The sequence below is a fragment of the Anarhichas minor genome, unplaced genomic scaffold (genome assembly GCF_050575085.1).
Source record: "Anarhichas minor isolate MPS153535 unplaced genomic scaffold, ASM5057508v1 ptg000007l, whole genome shotgun sequence".
Classification (NCBI taxonomy): domain Eukaryota; kingdom Metazoa; phylum Chordata; class Actinopteri; order Perciformes; family Anarhichadidae; genus Anarhichas; species Anarhichas minor.
The window spans coordinates 15,624,088-15,644,609 of record NW_027466453.1 but is presented as its reverse complement, the minus strand read 5'-3'; the positions used below and the strand labels follow the sequence as shown (position 1 = coordinate 15,644,609).

General features: G+C 41.8%; 3 protein-coding genes across 4 annotated transcripts; 2 read left to right on the top strand and 1 right to left on the bottom strand.

The window, feature by feature from the left end:
• Nucleotides 1–87: 87 nt before the first annotated feature.
• On the top strand, nucleotides 88–3,234 carry LOC142944926 (uncharacterized). Its single transcript, XM_076086138.1, has 9 exons — nucleotides 88–581; nucleotides 672–749; nucleotides 965–1,456; nucleotides 1,571–1,668; nucleotides 1,745–1,950; nucleotides 2,034–2,126; nucleotides 2,234–2,320; nucleotides 2,411–2,476; nucleotides 2,667–3,234. Exons 3-9 carry the CDS (start codon nucleotides 1,415–1,417, stop codon nucleotides 2,702–2,704), a joined length of 630 nt encoding a protein of 209 aa, XP_075942253.1. The 5' UTR covers nucleotides 88–581; nucleotides 672–749; nucleotides 965–1,414; the 3' UTR covers nucleotides 2,705–3,234.
• Nucleotides 2,911–7,635, bottom strand: cunh17orf75 (chromosome unknown C17orf75 homolog). Its single transcript, XM_076086135.1, has 10 exons — nucleotides 7,315–7,635; nucleotides 6,870–6,944; nucleotides 6,346–6,471; nucleotides 5,984–6,112; nucleotides 5,769–5,829; nucleotides 5,560–5,679; nucleotides 5,220–5,284; nucleotides 4,927–5,066; nucleotides 4,744–4,847; nucleotides 2,911–4,497 (listed from the first exon to the last, which is right to left on the bottom strand). Exons 1-10 carry the CDS (start codon nucleotides 7,455–7,457, stop codon nucleotides 4,282–4,284), a joined length of 1,179 nt encoding a protein of 392 aa, XP_075942250.1. The 5' UTR covers nucleotides 7,458–7,635; the 3' UTR covers nucleotides 2,911–4,281.
• Nucleotides 7,636–8,032: 397 nt separating this feature from the next.
• Nucleotides 8,033–15,047, top strand: znf207a (zinc finger protein 207, a). Of its 2 annotated transcripts, XR_012952892.1 has the most exons (13): nucleotides 8,033–8,179; nucleotides 8,461–8,587; nucleotides 8,666–8,804; nucleotides 8,886–9,068; nucleotides 9,385–9,460; nucleotides 9,557–9,615; nucleotides 9,755–9,909; nucleotides 10,827–11,048; nucleotides 11,277–11,415; nucleotides 12,417–12,598; nucleotides 12,856–12,936; nucleotides 13,438–13,495; nucleotides 13,843–15,047. XR_012952892.1 is itself a non-coding variant. In XM_076086127.1 (10 exons), the coding sequence occupies exons 1-10, from the start codon at nucleotides 8,139–8,141 to the stop codon at nucleotides 12,572–12,574; spliced, it is 1,299 nt and encodes a 432-aa protein (XP_075942242.1). In that variant the 5' UTR covers nucleotides 8,033–8,138; the 3' UTR covers nucleotides 12,575–15,047. The 2 variants fall into 2 exon arrangements, 1 of the variants encoding a protein (XP_075942242.1); XM_076086127.1 differs by having other exon boundaries at nucleotides 12,417–15,047.
• The last annotated feature ends 5,475 nt before the right edge of the window (nucleotides 15,048–20,522 follow it).

The window sequence follows — 20,522 nt, the reverse complement described above, 5'->3', positions numbered from 1 at the left end:
TCCCTCACGTTATATTTTTATGAAGTTAGAGGCACCATAGAGCAACAGATTATGCTATTAACAACAGCCATTCAGTGCACCTCTCCCACCTTAAAACTATGAAAGTGTTTCTTCTCATTCTTCTGTTTTCCAGCATTTACAATAAAGACTTGTATGATGTGTTACGGCTGTGTATGCTTAATATCGGCTGAAATGACAGCTAGTTCAACACCAACAAAGGAAATGAAATGGTTTTAAATATCTGTAATAAATGACATTTACACCCACTGATGTCATGCTGTGTTTGTGTGTACGTGATGAGAGCAGCAGTGGTCATTTCAAAAGCAGATGTGTGAAATAATTGTAAGATCAACTGCTGATCGGGGTTTTTGTGAAGCAGAATAGAGAAGTGAGCGGGTGATGGGTCTGTGAACGAGACTGCCGTCGGTCTGCGTGAGGAGGAAGTCACGCCACACACAGGTAGATGTTCATTTCACACCGTGGCTGCCAGTTTTATGTCTTATCGACTGAGGGATAACATGTCTGTGGATGGGACTAAATTATTGTTTGAAGGCTTCCTGCAGAAAAGAAAAGATACTCTGGTGAGTGACGAACTATCGTGGTATTAAATGTGGGCATATGTTTATAGAAAGTGACTTTGGTTGCCACACATCTACTCTTTCTGTCTGTAGAAATTGAGATGGGCGACGTATTGGTTCAGGCTTCAAAATACAACCTTGTTCTTCTACACACAGAAGAATGGCAGCGCTGTGAGTAGACATATATAATGTTATAATGTTCTTACATGTTAGAATTACACTAAATTCAACCTCTATGGAATTTGTCGATGTCCTGCTTGGTAACTCATTTCTGAGTTTTTGAAGGATGGTTTCAGTGCTTGTAGAAACTGACTTGGCTAGTTTTCTTCTTTCTTTTAAATATCTCAATGAGATAAACGGTGATGTTGATGTTGCTCTCTTCACAGTCACACTTGAGAGGCTATTACTACATTTACACAGTGAGTCCTCCACCATCACTGCTGATATACGCGAAACCGATTTGCAGTTGTGGAAGCTAAGTACACTTACTCACCTACAATGTTGAGGTAATTGTTCTTGAGTAATTCCATTTCATGTTACTTCATGCTTCGACTGTACTACATTATTTGACAGCTTCAGATAATGTATTATAATCTAACAGGTATGTATTTTGATGCTAATACTTATGTACTTTGACTCAAAATTAGAAGGAAATTATGACTTTAGTATTTCTCACTGTCGTTTTGCTACTTTTACTTTAGTACAAGATCCGAGTACTTCCTCCACCACTGTTGCTTTGTCTCTACTCAGTTGTCCTACGTATTTATCTGTCTGTCCTCTTCCTGGGTCAGGTGCAGTCGGTGCGAGAGGTCCAAAGAGTTGACAGCAAGCGCTTTATGTTTGAGATCATCATGACAAATGGAAAGACGAAAGTGTTGGTGAGTCATCGCTGTGGTTCAACCACAAGCTGATCAATTTGCAGGCTATGAGTGTGGCACGTCAGCTTTCAGGCTGCCAACTTTGACTAAAACCTGTTGTGTGTGTGTGTGTAGGCAGCAGAGACCGCAGCTCTCAGAAAGGAGTGGGTAGGACTTCTATGGCAAGCCATGCATCTTTCTACCTCTGTGCTTTCAGACTCTAGAAGCACACAGTAAGTTAAAAGAGGGCTCAACTTTAACTAAGAATAGTCCACGTTCCAGGCACATGACCATTTCTCCTCCGCTCAGCCTCGAAGTGTGTGAGCAGCGAGAGAGATTGTGCAGCAGCACACCCATCAGCTCACACAGTGTGATGATGGAGTCGCTCTGTGCTCGGCCCCTCTCTGCCCCGTCAGGTCACATCCAGCATGAGATCAGGAGCATCGTCTCCCCCATCCGTGAGGAGACCCTGTACCAAAACACACTTCCAGACTGTAGCTACCAGCATCACAATGGTGAACTTTAAATTGATTTGCCTATTTTCACCTTCACACGTAATGTTTTGGTTGGTTCTACTGACCAACTTCTGTTTCAATAGTTGACGGTCTCAACAGTCCACAATGGTCCAGTGGGTTGAGCAATGCGGAGGGGAGACAAGAAGGAGACTATGACATTCTACCACTTAGAAACAGTATGATCTTAGAAATACTTTAAATGTACTATTTAATAGAACACAACATTGAGTATGACGATGTTTAAATGTCCATCCTGGTCCGATCATGTGTTATGTCTTTGTAGAGGTTTGTGAGATCAACGCTTCAACAGAGATGTACGAGGGCGTGTATGACTTTCCTCTCTCTTACAGGAGAGCTGATGAACATCCAAGTGAGATTACATGTTTTTTTTACTCCCCAGCGGCAAACTTTTCTATTCTTGGTTATACAAAAATAACAATTAAATGTTTCATCATGTCAGACCCCACAGACAGCATCTATGACGTACCGAGCGCTCTTTTGAGGAACATGCCCGATCACACTTTAGGTAAATCCTGCTCTGTTATTGTCACTGTCCACCTTGTCGACATTGTCTTCTCACTAGTTCTCATAAGACAGCCACAGTTGCTTAAATTGACACGTAATGATTTATGTAACCAAAGCCACATGTGCAGCAGCTGCATACATTCTATCATCTTTGTATCTCAAGCGTTCAGCTGTTTGTTTTGTGGTTGCAGAGGAGCAGCCGGAGGACGGGGCCTACTGGAGGATTTGAGTGACGTCTCACTCACCATACAGTGTAACTGTAGGACCAGACACACACAGGACTGTTGCTGCCTGATATCTGTAACTTTGTTTAATTATTACTGGCTTCACCGAAGACAAACTGTATTCATGCAACAGATATATATATATATATATATATAAGTGCAAATGTTTGTCGGCTTTGTATGCTCGACAGCGTGCAACAATCACAACAAATAGGCTCAACTGTGGTATTTATTTCAGCTTCTTCTATACAAGACCAAGAACAACATAGATATTTATAACTACAGAGAAGACCGCACAGACATGCTAACACATACACACTCTGGTCAGGTCACAGTCACACTGTGGTTCACGATAGTAAAATGACTCATTTACATATCACCTACTTGACAGTTTAAAAGTATACATCACCACCTGTATTGCTGTATTACACACTTTGGACTGGTTTGAGCTAAAACCCTTTATTGGGTTTGATGGAACATCAGAACATGTTGCAGGTACACAATGAAAGGAAAATAAAACAAAGGCATGCCAACATTTACTGTGAGCATCTTTATACATCTTATATTCTACATTTTCATTTCTTCTTTCTGTGGGTATTAATATTGTAGAACCTTTGAAACTAAACACATGTTTAGTAAATGTAGTGAGTAACTGGTCACAAAGTGCCTGTTCTGTTCTCATGAAGTCTTCAGCTGGTGAATGCAATTAAGATTTTTGTAAACAGGAAATGATACCCCAAAATGACACTGTATCTACAACACTGTATTCACATAGAAGGATTACATCTATCACTTGATAGTCATTATGTACATACAGTAGCAGTATTCATTAGACACAAATCATATTGTCGTGCAGGTATTGTGTTGAAATAAAGCACAAACAAGGCCTATGAAACAAGCAATGCATAAAAGTGATTTGTGCATTCTCAATGTGTTTCTTCTCAAAAGAAAACAAGTATAATCAATTAAAATACAAAATGATAAATTAAACATTTGGATATGAAATAAGTAAGATAATTCCACTTTAACGAGTAGAAGCTTTAGTTTGGATCAGTTACGTTTTGTGATCATTGTCAGTTAGCAAAACAATAGTATTAATATTTGGTTCAAAGTATTTTGAAACGCTCAACACAACGCTAACATTTGCAAAAGTAAAAAGATTGGGAAAGTGCCGCTCTACGACTAGATCAATTCATTTTTACTATCATCTCCAGCTGGCAACTAACCTTCACTGTTAAGATAAGTGATGTTACAGATCTCAATGAACTATTATTAGCCCCAAAGACAGACACACTTGTTGAGGGAAGCTGAGTCTCAGGGTTTTACAGCACATACTCCAGATCGGACTTTTTACTTTTACTCGTTGAGAAGCAGCAGAGGTGCCAGCACAGGAAACGTAACATTTCAATTCTAAATCTGCCATGACAGTCGGCAGATTGAAAAAAATGTCAGCGCTGCTAAATGTTTACCTGGCGACCCGACGTTGAACATAGGATGTGGTGCTAGGTTTAGAATTGAACAAGCGATCTGCTTTGTGGCTGGAATAGTATCTTGGCCCCACAACTCAGGTGTTGCGATGGAATCAGGCCTGGGCCTGGGATTGTTCCTTGATGAACTCCTCCAGGACGGAGATGATGCTGCAGGCTTCAGGCATGTCGCTGTGCTCCGCTCTGGCATTCTGCAGCAACACATCCCCGTTTCCGCAGCCCTGAAGGAAGAGGCAGCAGCGAAACAGGGCGTAGTGACTCATCTCTGCCTGACGCACGAAGCGCTTCAGGCTGTTCATGTCCTGGATGGCCTGCGGAGTGCGAGCGGTGGTTGATAGAGGAAGGAGGAAACAAGTTTTTAATAAAAGGGAAGCAATCTGAACGATAGACAGTGGAAGTTGTACTGTGTATCTGCCAAGAGGAACTGAGAGTTGTTGTCCAAAGGTTCTCAATGTTGTGGGATCAGTATCATTTAAAAAAAAACAATTATACACAAAATACTAAAGTATGCAGCACTCAACCCATGTTATAGTCGGTCCATGTGTATGTTTTCTGACCTTAAGTTTGAAGTTCTCCAGAATCTGTCTGAGCAGGAAAGGATTACATCGCTCTGCAGCGTTTAGAAAGGCCTGAATCCAGTCATCACAGAAACGATTACTGACTGGGGGAGAAAACATCGTCATCAGACTCTTTCGGAGATAAAAACGATCTGTCCTCATCTGATTTATGTCATGACTTACCTGCGTTAGAGAGTGTGGGTGGGCTGGTGGAGAAGTCTAGGATCAGGTCAGACTGCGTGTCCTCTGAGATCGCCTTACACAGAGAAGCTGTTGTAGTGTCTTGTTGGGACAGACCCACCAAACTGGCTGCTTTGATGAACCTGGTACAGAACACAACACACATTTAACAGCTAACAAAACAGATGGTTCATTTACATTTTGTACTGCATGGAAACAAACAAGAGACCGGCTCCGTTTTTTAGCAGTCTCAAAAGATGTGTTAGTGTAGCTACGGGGGACGTCAGCAAACTCACCGGGACACATCAGCCTTTGTCCTCTCATCGGAATTATTGAGCTCCACATGTGTGTGACTCAGCGCCTGTGTACAGAACATGTAATGACTGAAATGCATTGTTCTGGAGACAAGTCTTGCACACACACACAGAGTTTGAATGATCAAATAAATCATTTGGATAGCCGTATTTTAAAGCATATAGTCGACAAGCATTTCAAGGAAATGCTCCCCCAAAAATACAGATAAGAATACTATTTTCCTTGTAAAGTTCCACTGTCGACTATTTTTCTTACAGGAGAGAGAAACTGTGCTCTTCATTTTTATTGGACACGCTCTGAGAGGAAAGAAAACGGACTCACAGCGTGCAGCAAGAAGCTGATGTTGCTCTGGACCAGCTGCACCACCCGATAAATGTGCATCACAGACTCCTCGTACCACCGGCTCAGATACGGACGCACCTCTGTCTCAAGGTTCTGCAGCTGACACACACACACACACAAATCTATATTGCATTAAAATTGTAATGGCAAAAATCAAACTTCATGACACTGTTATTACAGCCACATACCTCTGGGGTTTGCAGGCTGCTGTGCAGGCCTTGGACGTATTTATCAAGTTCTAATCGAAATGTGAATTGGGTCAAGGAACTTGTCTCTTTCTCTGTACAAAGTTACAACAATGTGGAAAAGACCAAGGAGTATGTCAACAACTAATGCTGGAGCTAATAACTAGGGTTAATTTCATGAGGACACTTTGCAATAGACAACTGTGCACAAAGGATATAAGTTCAGTCCTTTTTCAGAGCCGCCCATGAAGCAGATGACATATCCGTTTCCATCAGCATCAGGCTGTTCGGGAGACCGTTCCTGCTCCAGGAGACAGCAGTAGCAGCCCACTGCCTGCTCTGGGATACTGAGGAGAGTACATAACAATAATAACAATAAACACATTTGTGTTAACCAACTTATTTTGTCCCCCTCTGAACCGTCATTTCCAGCTGAATTTATTTTATTACTGTGATAGAGTCAAACGGTTGCAGTCCCAGAAGAAGGAACATGATCTTGAGTTGTTGTGTCACAAAGCCTTGATTGTGTGTCCCTATTGGTTCGTATGTAGCATTACTGATGCAAAACGTTTGTCGTCACCTGAGTTCCACAGTGGCGATGTTGCCCATGCCTCCCAGCAGGGCACCTTTGCTGAGCCTCCTCGAAATGTAAGTCCGCAGCTCAGGTTCCGCCTCTGATGGAAGGCTGCTGTCGACGAGCGTCAGGCTGTGGGCAGGGCAGAAAAATCAGTATGGATACGAGCAGTCGCCCGGAGACAACGAGGAATTCGGAAGCCACGCAAAGCCAATGGAGAACAGATGGAGAAAGCTGATGAGCATTAGCCACGACCAACACGACACACAACTGAGTCACATAGCTGTAACTGTCCACCCGACACTCGGAAGTGGAGACGGGTTGAAATTGGGAGAGACCTAAAGGCCATGTAACTCAGCAGCACAGCAGTGACCAATCAGAACAAAAATCACAGATGAAAACAGCATTGATTCCATGTTGATTGGATGTCCGGTGGCAGCCCGTGGATACACCAATGCACAACAGTGAAAGCCAAAGAGAAACGACCACTGAAAGTGAGGAGAAGGGTAGGCGGGCGGCTCCTTTGTTACCTAAAGTCATCCTGACTGGTTGTGGAGTCTGCTCGTCTCTGGTTCCATGCCACATTTTCCCCAGAAGCCTCAGATCTACGACAATCGACAGTTTACTCATCACCTGGTTCGTTTTTTTTTTAGTATAAATCTGGTTTTACCTGCAGTTAAAACACGGTGTCACTGTCAGCAGGTTCAGGAACAAGGGACTACAAATACTCAACAGTGAGAAATAGATTGAAGTCCTGTAGGATTAGAATATTATTAGGATTACAGTCGCTACTGTGAAGAATAACATGTAACCAAACCATAAAAAAAATTATTATATATTAATAGCATTATTCGTAATACGTAAAACATGACATCGTGGACCCAACACTCTCACTGCAAATGTCCTTGCAGAAGTTGTACCACAGCTGTTATCTTTTGAAAATCATAAACTGGGACGAGCAGTGTCGACCATCACCTTGTGCCTTGATACAGATAGATGGTGTAGTAGCAGTTCAGCTGAGTTTTCTGGCTGTATCCGGCAATCTCCTCGCTGTCAAAGTCATCTCTCTCTTCCACGTCAATGGAATCCTGGAAGGACGAGGTCTGGGAGGTAAACATGATCCCGATGCTGCACGGAGCGAGCGAGCGAGCAGCTACAATAAACTAAATCAAGGACGTGTTTCTGTTTCTTTTCTAATTTAGCCGTGATGTGTTGATAGATATGTATAAATGACGTCGGGATCTCCAGCTGACAGTAAAATAACAACTGCAGCAGTTGTATTCTCGTTTATGTACCTTCTGCGCATGCGTCATATGTGTACGTTCTCAATTATGTCCGACTGCGATGATATAACGTTACATTTATCTGTTCCTGGGCCAAGCTTTACACAAGTGTTTTAATTATGACGTGTTTGTCTTTGAATTGGGTGTGTACATAGTAGATTAGTTTTATACCTGTAAATGATGTGCTTTAAATTGTGATTGTGATTGCTAGTAACTTAAATTACCAATATTGCAATGTTAGAGTTGAATGGCTGAAACATCTATGGTGAAAATAGTTAGCGTGGGCAGATGTGAGGGGTCCGTGCTACAAATGAATTGTCCAATATATTTAATTCTAATAACAAGTAAACAATAGTTTGGGGCCACCAGAGGGCGCCTTGAGGCCGCAGTGTTGTTCTATGTTGTTTTATGACGCTGGAGACCCGCCGCCATCTTTAATTCCCGTAGTCCTCTCCCTGTAGGTGTGTTGTTTGTATCAGTCCACTGGGTTAGAAGTGGACTGACAGTCCAGGAATCATGGGGAGGAAGAAGAAGAAGCAGATGAAGCCTTGGTGCTGGTATCCTTGTTCACATTTTACATTTAGAGTTATTGTTCTAACGTTATCTTGTTCTTATCAGGACCTGTGTCTGTCCTCTGTTTACTAAGCTAACTGTACATTAACCTGAGTTTATCATCTTAACAGCCGTTTAACGTTAGCTGGCTCGCAGTATGTTGCACGATTTTGAACTTGTCGTCGGTGTTGCTTTAGCTTAATCACTAGCTCTGAAGAAAGTACTATGACAGAATAGATAATGAGTAAAACAGCATGATCGAGTTTTTCCTGAATCATAGTCTCAGGTACTGTAACAGAGACTTCGATGATGAAAAGATTCTCATTCAACACCAGAAGGCCAAACATTTCAAGTGCCACATCTGTCATAAAAAACTGTACACCGGCCCCGGGCTTGCGATCCACTGTATGCAGGTGAGGAAACAATACTGCAAAGCACCTTCATGAAATCAAACGAAGACCTTTTGCCTGACTGTGTCACTGTTATCACAGGTACACAAAGAGACAATTGATGGAGTTCCTAATGCAATACCTGGAAGAATAGACATTGAGCTTGAGATATATGGCATGGAGGGTATTCCCGAAAAAGACATGGAAGAGAGAAGAAGAGTGCTAGAACAAAAGAACCAAGGTATGAGCAACCAAAATACCTCAATGAAACTGTCTTTTATGCTCTATTCTAGAGACGTATTATGCTCTTCCTGCTTTTCAGAGACTCAAAAGAAGAAACAGAACCAGGATGACTCCGATGAGTTCGATGAGGATGACGAGCCCGGTCCCTCCTTCCAGCAGCCTGCTGCAGGCCAACCCCAGGCCGGTTACATACCCCCTATGACCCAGCCGGGCATTCCTCCTGGCTCTGGTGCTCCAGGGATACCACCGGGCAGCTACTCGGGTAGGAAACAGTGACCTTAGATAACACGGTATGGGTATCATGCTGTTTATAGAGTTCAGTATTTACACTTAAACACACATGGTTTACCTGCTGCTGTATCCTCTTTCATCCTCTTTCTTTTCTGCTTCTCATAAGACTCGATTCAGACAATTATTTATGTTCTCAAGCACATTGATGGCACCAAGTGTCTCTAAAAAGACTCTGATAGTCATAGTTTGATCAAGGTGTAAAAACAATAGGTGTTGCTTAATATTAATTACATAAACTGTTTTGTGATGTGATAACACACCTGCGCTTCAATTCATCTTTATGTCAGGAATCCCCCCAATGATGCCAGGTGTGCCACCAATGATGCCAGGAATGCCTCCCTTAATGCCAGGAATGCCTCCGGGGTAAATGCTCAGGGTTATTAACAAACATAGTCATGTCTTATTAATCTTATTATATCTTTATATTGTAAACGTGTGTATCTTCCCTCGTGTATTTAGGATGATACCAATGGGCGGGTTGATGCCTCCAGGCCCCGGGATGCCACCAATGATGCCAGGTGTGCCACCAGCTAATGATCACCTTTGATGTGAATTATTAATTTATATTGACAATTGATTGTAACTACACTGCACCGCTGTTGTAGTGAGGCTGTACTTGTTCCCTTGTGTGATGAATTTGTTCTGCTGGTGTCACAGGCATGCCTCCTCCTATGGGCCACCGTCCAGGCCTCCCACACATGGCTCAGGTTCCCTCTGCTGCAAACATGCTGACTAGACCTGCTGTTCCTGCTGCCGCTGCCCCCTCAGCCCAGCCCGATGTCACAAAGCCTCTGTTCCCCATTGCTGGACAGGTACAAACCTTTATGACACCATGTACCACGTTTCATCTCTGATGGGGCAGAACATCACCGTCTCCTGTTGAATAAGGGATTGTTTAAAGTAGCTCTCTGTACTCACACAGTCTGAACCGCAGGAGACGTTACCCAGCCATTCCTTTAACTGAAGAATTACTTTTCTCTTCGGTTTCTTATTCTTTACTCTTTTCCTGTGCTGCAGATGGGCAGTCGCGTTGCAAGTACAAGTGCAGACTCATTGAGCGCAGACTCTCAGTCTGCCTCCCCTAAAGCTCTGTTCCCTATCACGCCACAAGTACGCAGCTGTCGGCCTGCTCTACTCTGACAACATGCAGCTTTACAATGAGCATGCACACCATTGTGTATAGTTTGCCTGCTGTGGTGTAGTTGGGCGGTTATTTCTATTGTATTTGACAAAGCTGTTTTAGTAAGAAACGATGAAATCCAACCATTTGTGGGGGTTGAAAATAGCAACATGCCTTTGTTTTTGTTTTTTTCTTTTGCTACAAATCTGCATTTATAGAACACTACTGTAACATTTCACCTGGAAAAAATCAGAAAAGAGAGTTATGCAGATTAGTAAAGTGGGCTTCTTATTTCTGAACTGCTGTAGGGCAACAAAGCACAGCATGCTCTTTTGGTTTTGTTTTCCTGCAGGCTTGAAGAAACAGGTTTACCTTTTAGTCATAATTCATAGGGTTACTCCCTGTTTAACGTCATTATGAAGTGGAAATACAAATTGGCAGAGACAGTCCATCTCAAGCCTGTAAACCACACAGATATTCATGCCAAGCTTTAAATGACTATAAACTAAATGAGAGTAGCCTCAGAGTATGACTGAAAGTGTTCCCCTGTGAAATGTGAATGCCTTTCAGCGGAGTCTCTCTGATGGTCTGTCTTCTCTCTCCACTCAGAGCCAGCAGTCAGGGCCCCCCCACCCTCCTCCCTGTCCCTCCTCTGACCCCTCAAAGCCCACATTCCCGGCCTACACTCAGGCCACCGTAGCTGTGGTCAGCCCCAATGCTGGGAGCAGTACGGTTTCAAAACCTCCCACTACTGTGACCAGTAAGCCTGCTACCCTCACCACCTCCAGTGCAACCAGTAAGTTGATCCACCCCGATGAGGATATCTCACTGGTAAGTAGTCCCTCTGCTACCGCCTCTCTTTATAGTTTATTTTTTAACAGTAAGCAGCTTCTAAAACTGTTAATCATAGCTAAAGTCTTACTTTCTGTTCACACCAAAGTATATAAATGGCTTTTCTTGAGTGAAATTGATTTAATAATGCTGTTTATTTATCCTGGTTGAGCTACAGAGTTTCAGCGTCAAATGATTCCTCCTCGTTTGATTTCTGTGTCTTTTTAGGAAGAGTTGCGGTCTCAGTTGCCGAGGTACCAGCGCAGCGCTCCCCGCCAAGGCCAGACCAGCGCTGCTGCCCCGTCAGTTGGTCCTGTCGGGGGCATGATGGCACCTCAGCAGTCCGGCATGAGGCACCCCATACCTGGTATCCACTGCCTGCCTCTAGTTCAGAAAGACTTTACATTATGATGAGAATCTCTCTTAAGTGTCATTATATATATATATATATATATATATATATATATATATATATATATATATATATATATATATATATATCATTCATTAGTGCTATATCTTACCTTGCAACACTGAATATGTCTGAATGTGGCATGTTTTAGGGATGGCAATGTCGTTCTTTTCAGTCCACCACATAAATCCAGACTGAAATATCTCAACAACCATTGGATGGTTTGTCATGAGATTTTGTACAGACATTGATGGTCCCCGGAGGATAAACCCTAATTACTTTGGTGATCCCCAGACCTTTCCTATAGCGCCACCATCAGGTTAAAGTTTCAAATTGGCCAATACTTTGGTTCATGACTTAAAACCTGCCGTACTGATATTCCCATCAGCCACAGCTGTACTTAGTTTAGGGCTAATTGGCAAATATTACCATGCTAGCTTGCTAAACTAAGATAGTGAACATGGTAAACAGAATACCTGCTTAGCATCATCGTCACTGTGAGCATGTTAGCATCCTGCTGTTAACATTTAGCTTGAAGCACCACTGTGCCCAATGCTGCTTTCATATGATGTCATATCGTAGTTACGGAGTTCATCATTTGAATTATGTGTTCAAGTCAACATCCGAGTTTTGATTATGATCGGTAAACAAATATAAAAGTGCTTAAAAATCCAAAAATGTGGACACCTCGCATACGCAACATCTTATGAATATGGTGTTGCATTTTCAATGACCAGTACTTTAATCTTCACACAAGCAGCTCTAATCATATGACTTGATGACAAACGCTCGCCAGTCGTTAACATGGGAGTCTTTCCTATCCCTGCCGTCCATCCCATATGACATAAAGTAGATCCTGGAGCTGCTAGCATGGCTGTATAAAGTTAAAACCACATGAGTTGTGCTCCTGATTTTTAAAAAAATATAAAGCCGACAACAAACCTGTGTTTTCGCAGGCCAGTATGGTGGTCCACCCCAGGGGATTCCAGGCTACATGCCCGGAGGGATGCCTCCATATGGACTGGCCCCTCCCGTGGCTCCCCCAGGGTACCAGGGAGCCCCTCCACCCATGGGTATGAGACCCCCTGTCATGTCTCCTGGAGCCCGCTACTGAAGCCTGCCATCCTCTCTTCAATAGGTTTGGACACTCAACCCTTTTCTAATGTCCTCAGCTGCTAGTAGACAAGCCAGTATTGGTGTTATAGTGCCCCGACGTACTGTTTATTCTACTACTGAGCTCTGAGGAAGAGACACTGAATAAACAGCAAACAAAAGAGCTATAAAAGCATCACAGAGCGTTGGGAAATATTTACACTGTACCTAACCAAGACTATGACCTGTTGTTTCAAACCCTCTCTGTTCTGTGGCTTCTTTTCCTTCTCATGTTTCATTCAGGTGTATAGAAGTATAGTAGATATGGTTCGTAGTGTTGTGAAGGCGCTGGAGTTACATGGGCAGTTCCCACCCTTTATCAAGGCAAGTCTTATGTAAATACGTTTCTGTTCTAAGCTAAACAGTGAGGCCTTCACAGCACGTAGTGCTGTTGGACTTTGTGTCCCCAACTTTGTTTGGTGAGGGCTTCAAATATCTGTTTATGCATGCATTCTGTTTCATGTTTATAGTTCCTATAACCCTAAATAGTTGAAGTACGAAATGAAGTGGCATATGCATTTGCTGTAAAACTGTACTGTAATAAAATGTGGCAAAAATGTAAGACTCTTCTTTGCGGGACGCGAGTGGGAAAAGAGACGTCGCAGCAGGTTTGTACTCCACAGGTTGAAAAGTATCAACAGAAATGTGCTTTTATGCTTTTTGAGTTGAAATTAAAAATGTTGGTGAATGTTTTATTTAGGCTCTAAGCAGTGTATTGTTTATTCCTGTTATTATTGATGCTCTGTACATGGCGTGTAAGTTGTACAGCTGCATAACTTCCGGGTGGCTGTAGTGCTAAAACCCCGATTTCTCTTCTCCCTGTAGCGATGCCATGGGGGACTGGCTGAGGCCCTGTCTCAGTGTAGCCCTGTTTCAGCCCGAGGCAAGTCTCACCATTTTCTGTCTTCTCATTCATTACCAGGGGCCCTCACAGCTTACACGCTGTTGGATCGCAATGTCCCCAAACTTGCAGCAAGTTTGGTGAAGGCCCTTGTTTGTGTTTTCTTCAGGCATGTTGGCTCATGTTTACTAAGCTTTTGGTTTTACCTAGTCCTACAGTCTACAGCAGTTTACTGCCTGACACATTTACCGGGTGGTCAAAAGTCAAATAATTTGTTACAGACGCCATTAACGGCCAGACACATACATACAATGTTTTGTTGGGAGGTTTGTGATGAAAACATATGCTTGTAAAATGGCTGCACTACTTAATCCTGTTTGTTTCATCAGCTGTCCTCACTTGATCATTTGCATTTAACTACTTGCATGAAGGAGAATCCGTACCAGTAACAGGTTAGTTAAAGCTGTAAGTACCACTGCTGTGATTTTAATTTCTTTCAACCTGTGTTTTGTGTGCACACACAATGAGACGTTAATGTCTGTCACCTTTTTATGAAAAACATGAAACGAGCTCTTAACAATTCTTCAGCATTTTACATTAATGGCAGCCGTTTGGTTGTATGATTGTTAGGAATAACTCGGGGCATAAATGGTTAATATTTAAGTGTGCAACACATTTCTATCTGCTGAATGTTATTGCTTCTCAACATAGGTTTTGATGGGAATAACCTCCAGTTAAACTGATGATTTAATTATTGTTAATACAGGCAGAGTCTTCTCTGGTAAGTATGAGCGCATCACGTCTGTCGTTTATGCTAATGCTAAAATGCTAACAGGGGCGTGTTCAGGGAGTGGCACCAACCACTCCAGGTGCTTCCTCATTATAAACTATGTTGGTGCTTCTTTCTGGTCTGGGGCGGGGCCTTACTTTTTGTCCACACAGGCTCATTTATTTAAGTTTCGCTGACACTTTATACTTTATTTTTGTTTTGTTTTTGTGTGCAACCAACTTTTGAAAGTACAATTACTTTGTGAGGTTTTAAAGGTTCTCAATAAGATATTCAGAGCAGAGGAAGTGGAAGATTCATATTTGTACAGTGCCACTGTGTTGTGATTGGAAGGTCTATTTATCTTTTTAAATGAAGATTTGAAGCAGAGGAATGGAATAAGTTGTAGGACACTGTAATTAATAAAAGTAGATATGAGTAGTGGAAACAAAGGGTCAAGTACTGCCATTCCGATGTATGTGTGTAATATAATTCATATCATCCCAGTCAAAAGAGTCTGGACAAGCCACTGTTTGCTAATCCAGTTAATCTTCACCAATGCTTTGCTGAAGAGTTCAGTTAAATTAAAATATACATGTTCTGCTGCTTATTAGTTATTTCATACCTTGTCTGAGAATATGACGGTAGCCGGTTTAGAAGCTTCTGTATTTTTTTTTTTTTGAGCTTTTAAGTTATGTGAAAAACTGAAGCTTGATCGTGAATATTTGTTTTAGGATCGGTCCTTCTACTAGATTGTATTTGTGATTTCTCTACTAATGTCTGAATATACACTTTGTTCTTTCAATAAACAAGTTCATAAACCCTTAATGTGTCTCTGTAATGCCTTTCACCATATTCTCATCCTTGTATTTGGAAACACTAACCAGTTACTCCTTAATACAATCAGAATATTGTGTCAAGAGGCTGTCAATAGAAATAATGGTATGATTTTATAGAAGCATAGTGCAATGATCATAAGTCATTCAAGGCTCATTTTTCAAAGAACAGCTGCACAGACTTCATGTAAATAAACTTTGCACATACAAAAACACTGAGGAGGAAACCCCATCTTTACTCTGCCTCCTTCAGTTTAGCTGGTCAGAAATGACTCATTTGTTCTGAATGCATTTATTTCCAGTCTAACTTGAATTAATGATGGAGGCTTACAAATGTTAAATTCTGTGGTTGCCTGTGAAATCTAATGACTTTAATTTATACAGTAAATGTTAAAGGTACAGTGTAGCATTTCAGGGGATCTATCAGAAGTAGATAGTGTAATAAGTTTATAATGACATGAAACTAATAGTTTTTGTTAGCCTAGAATGAATCCTTCGTATTTACATAGAGCCGGTCCTCTACACGGAGTCCGCAATGTTGCACCGCCATGTTTCTACAGTAGCCCATAACAGACAAACATCACTGGCCATAGTGAGAGCCTGCCTGCAATCTGCAACCAACCCACTTGATGCCACCAAATTCTACAAACTGTACCTATCTCTACAATCAATGTATTAATCTATTCCATCTAATCTATTAATGTACTATTTATTATAGTATCAATATTGCAAATACATTAACGTTGGTCTAGGCGGTACTAATAAGTGGTTTTGAGACCTATTTTCTGTTGAGAGTTTATCCCACATTGAAATTCCTCTCAGCGTCAGTCATATATGCTACCGTCAGCATACTTTTCTCTGTGGTCAAAGTGCATGACTACACCGGTCTCTATTAAAACATTTTTGAATGAGTTAACCAGAAGTAATACTATGCCGTTGTCTAGCTTGATGCTGCTAGAGTGCCGTTACTCAATGCAAGGGCAGTGCACTTACAATCGTTAGACGCAGGTAGAGTTTGGCAAAACCGAGAAGAAGTTAAAGAATGGAGGACGTGGGTCAGTTGACTCTTTGCTGTTGAGAGTTTTACCATTCATAAGTATTAAAAGGACAGTTGCTGTTGTGGCTTTCTTCTAAAATCTAACAGCCATGTTTTTTTCTTATGTTCAAATTCAGTTTAAGGTCAACAAACTGACTTGTTTCACACCTTTGGCTTTCTACACAACTGGCTTGGATAATTTGGTCAGAGCATATTAGAATAGAATACAAAAATAAAGTGAATCGAATATTAAACTAAAACGCTATGATTAGCATTGCATCAATCACCATTTGCTAAACTATCTCAAGAACCTTTGCCAACATCTGGTGGGGATGAGTCCGCTTACAGGTGGGAGACTGACCATCTGCGGTTTGAACAGCTAAGAGCTCAATGCTCTAAAGACAGTGGAGATGGTTGTGGATTTCCAGAAGAATGCAGCCCCACCAGCCCCTATCACTGTGTGACTCCCCTGTCGACGCGGTGGAGTCCTTCCGCTTCCTGGGCTCCATCATAACCCAGGACCTCAAGTGGGAGCTGAACATCAGCTCCATCACAAAGAAGGCCCAGCAGAGGATGTACTTCCTGAGGCAGCTGAAGAAATTCAACCTGCCAAAGTCAATGATGTTGCACTTCTACACAGCCATCATTGAGTCCATCCTCTGCTCCTCCATCACGGTCTGGTACGCTGCAGCCACCGCCAAGGACAAGGGCATGCTGCAACGCATCATTCGCTCTGCCGAGAGGGTGATTGGCTGCAATCTGCCGTCCCTCCAGGACTTGTTCACTTCAAGAACCCTGAAGCGAGCAAGAAGAATTGTAGCTGACCCCTCTCAACCTGGACAAAAACTGTTTGTGCCCCTTCCATCTGGCAGGAGGCTGAGGTCCATCAGGCCCAAGACCTCGCAACACATGAACAGTTTCTTCCCGTCGGCAGTCGGGCTCATTAACAGAGCCCGGGACCCCCACTGACTCAGTCATCCCCAGGACAATTTCCTACCGGTCACTCCCCTGCATCCCTTCTATTACACTACACCTCACTTGTTTATAGTCCCGTTATCTGTTAGTTTGTGCACTTTATTTTATATTTCTGTAAATTTTAATAGGTTTCTACTTTGCACTGTTGATTGTTGTTAAATGTTATGCACACACACACACACACACACGCACACACACACTTTGTGATAAAGGACCCAGAAGTGCAAAAATGTTAACTCAGGTTTTAGGACTCGCCCTTGCAAAATCCCCCCCTCTCCCAAAAAACCCAAACCTGCTAGTACACTGCCAAATATGTTAATACAAAAAGAACACAGAACTTAAGATTGTTTGATTTTAATGTCTCAATGCCAAGAAAATGAATCATCATTGATGTATTGATTGTTTATCGTCTGGATTTTTGTTCTTGGCCTACTTTCTGTTGAAAACCATCAAAGGGCCAAGTGTTACAGTTCCACCGGCCACGATTTCTGAAACACAAAAACAGTCATAAGAGCACATTTTGCACAGAAATACCACAGGTTTGAACGAGTTATGAAAATCTAGTTAGGATCTACAGCATACCTTCAGGGATCTGAGGGCTCACATTTGTGTCATAGCCTGGAGTACTTTTGTAACAGATCCTGTCACAACAGCGACACACATCCCTGCCATCCTCATTTATCCATCTGATAAGACAGGATACAAATTTATTCATAAAACCTTTGATATTTTACCGTCTACATTAATATATTTGCGGTTTGTATAATGGGTGGTGACACCCTAAAGCCTACATTTTAACTTTTCACAAGGCAGCATAGAAAACAGATGGATTTAAACATAACTACAGACATCTTAATAGTTCAGACTTGGTTAAATTAAATAAAAACATATTTTGCACACATTTAAATTAAAAAAAAATAAATAAAAAAAAGATGTCAATGATCTACCAACAGTAGAGTTGAGTAAAAACTTTCCAAACCTGTACAAGGCTTTGTATAGTAAATTAATACACAAAATGAAATCACCTTGAATGTACATAATTGCAGGCCTTGTTGATGGGGCTGCTCATCCTCATTTCAGAGGTTGCTTTCAGCTGGCAAGTGATAAATATCTAAAAAATTAAATATATAGAGATCATAGAAATGTCAACATACAACTTTGGAGCATTTCCAAACACGTTTAAATCATCCGAGTTATGAATGTGGCTCACTGAGTTCCTTGAATCCTCATAAAACAGGAAAGCATCAAGCTGCAGTTGAAGCGAAGAAGCACTCGTTCTGGGTTGGAATAGTGCGTTTGATCCTTCCTCTTTTGCATCAGTGAGGCACCTGACAAATAGATGTTATCAATCAAGACAAACGCCATTTTTTTTGTTTCATACTGCAAAGCGTACTGAGCTACTCTTACCCATGGTTTTCAATGAATTTGTATCTGGGAACAGACATTGCGTCAGGTGACAGAGTGACAACACAGCTGTCGATGAAGAGCCGTCTTTGTTCTGAGTCAGGCCCAGTGTAAGATGCCTTGAGGTGTAGGAGTCCTCCAATGTAGAAGGTCCTGGAGAATGTCTCACTCGTCCAGTCATCTAAATGTAGACACAGACATCACTGCATGCACACTTATCAACAAAAACAAAAGTTGTACACACGTACCAGTCATCAGTTTGAGAGAGAAAGCAGCGATTGAAACCTCTGCAGGAGTGGAGGGGGCCAGGTGCAGCTGCTGATCAATGCTGCTCACAAGGTGTGTCCTGTCAGAGAAGTTAAAAAGTCAGCCACCATGAAGTCAAAAACAGCTTCTATATGCAAAAAAAATAAAAAAAAAGACAAATATCTCACCTTTTATAGTGACAGGAAACCGGAACTACAGCATGCGTCCTTCTTGTAATGCCATGATAACTGGCAGCTGGTGATACTATCAACTTGTTTGAATAGATCACAGAGTCATCAGATATCTAGAGACAAATATAAAGACATTTAAAATCAGGGAACATTCTGGAAAAAGCCAAAACTTTTACTCAGCCAGATATATCCATCATCATGCAACTTCATCAGCAACTTACAGTTAATTTGGAGCCACAGTCTTGCAGTCCAGCTTTAATGACATATTCAGAGTCACCGGCAGCAACAGCTCGGCACTGAGTTCTCTGTGAATGCTCTGGTTCGCCTAAATAAAGCTCCTCTAGATACACAGGGCGTCCATTGTTATACAGGTCAGCTTTTACCACAATGATCATGGACGCATCGGTGCATTGTACACGGACAGTGGATCCATCATTGAATTGTGGCCTGCTGATGTCTTCTGCATCAATTGTGAGTTTGGCAGATTTATATTCCCTTCCTTCAGCATCTATCATAGGTCCATCTTTCAAGGTCCGAATGGCATCTGCAACACCAAAAGCAAAATATATCATCAGGGCCAGAGAGGCTGAGTGAACTGCGATCACCATTGTGTTCTTTTCTCAGGATGACACTGCAGATCCTCCTGCTCAACACAATCACTAAGGCAAGTAGGCGAATGAGAATTTAAGAAATCCAACCTGTACTGTATCTTAAGTAAGGTTCACACACTCAATCTTAAATACTTCCCAGTTCAGACCAATCAAATCACATGGAGACGACAGCTGGACGCAATTATTCATCAACTGATGTGGGAGAATTAAAGCTGCAGTCACCCTGAGATACAAGCCTGTGATTGGCCCACACTTAGCCAGTGGCGTGCCCAGATATTGTTCATAGGGGTGTCCAGATGGGGCCAATGAAATATATTGGGGTGGCAGACCAAAGCCAAAAGCTGTTAACTGACTTTCAGCAATTCTATTCTGCTGTTGTAGTAGGCTATATATAGGCTAGTCGAGATCTAGTCAATACGAGAGCTAAGGAATCACATACGGATGTACTTTGGCTTCATATTTCACAGTTAATGTTACGAATGATTTGATGTGTATCAACTAATACCGGTAGTTACCATTTTGAGTTCCACAACAATCCAGTTGTAATGTGTTGCATAGGTTTGGAAATTTGTTCTTCAAATTGTCCTTTTCCTTAAAAAGTCAAATATATAGCTTTAATTTGAAGGAGTACATTGATTGTAAGGAACAAAACATTTACCAGGAACAATGCTACTCAAGTTTAAAAACACCTCACAAAGGCCCACCTTATGAATAATTAACTCGCGGGTCAACAACGGCAATGCCACTGAACCCATCTTTATATAGGTAATATGCTGCCCAATTTCATCTTAACATTCATATCTGAGACATGTTTTTATTTAGTTTTTGTTTTAAAGATTGTTAGTACATGGCCACTTCACTTAATTGATTTCCCAATGTATTAAAAATAATTCTAGAGGCTAATCGTACCTACCTCATAATTCAGGTTTTGATACATCTGGTATTTGACACATGTCCCCTTAAACTGTTTGAACTAAATCAAAGCTCAGGAGTTGCCTAACTGA

Bases quoted from the DNA above. Each gene is read 5' to 3' on its own strand.
- LOC142944926 (XM_076086138.1), top strand. From the start codon at position 1,415: ATGTTTGAGATCATCATGACAAATGGAAAGACGAAAGTGTTG. The intron at 1,457-1,570 runs GTGAGTCATCGC...GTGTGTGTGTAG, and splicing joins ATGGAAAGACGAAAGTGTTG to GCAGCAGAGACCGCAGCTCT. The intron at 1,669-1,744 runs GTAAGTTAAAAG...TCCTCCGCTCAG, and splicing joins TCAGACTCTAGAAGCACACA to CCTCGAAGTGTGTGAGCAGC.
- cunh17orf75 (XM_076086135.1), bottom strand. From the start codon at position 7,457: ATGTTTACCTCCCAGACCTCGTCCTTCCAGGATTCCATTGACGTGGAA. The intron at 6,945-7,314 runs GTGATGGTCGAC...CGATTGTCGTAG, and splicing joins TATCTGTATCAAGGCACAAG to ATCTGAGGCTTCTGGGGAAA. The intron at 6,113-6,345 runs GTGACGACAAAC...TACTCTCCTCAG, and splicing joins ATCGCCACTGTGGAACTCAG to TATCCCAGAGCAGGCAGTGG.
- znf207a (XM_076086127.1), top strand. From the start codon at position 8,139: ATGGGGAGGAAGAAGAAGAAGCAGATGAAGCCTTGGTGCTG. The intron at 8,180-8,460 runs GTATCCTTGTTC...TCATAGTCTCAG, and splicing joins CAGATGAAGCCTTGGTGCTG to GTACTGTAACAGAGACTTCG. The intron at 8,805-8,885 runs GTATGAGCAACC...CCTGCTTTTCAG, and splicing joins GCTAGAACAAAAGAACCAAG to AGACTCAAAAGAAGAAACAG.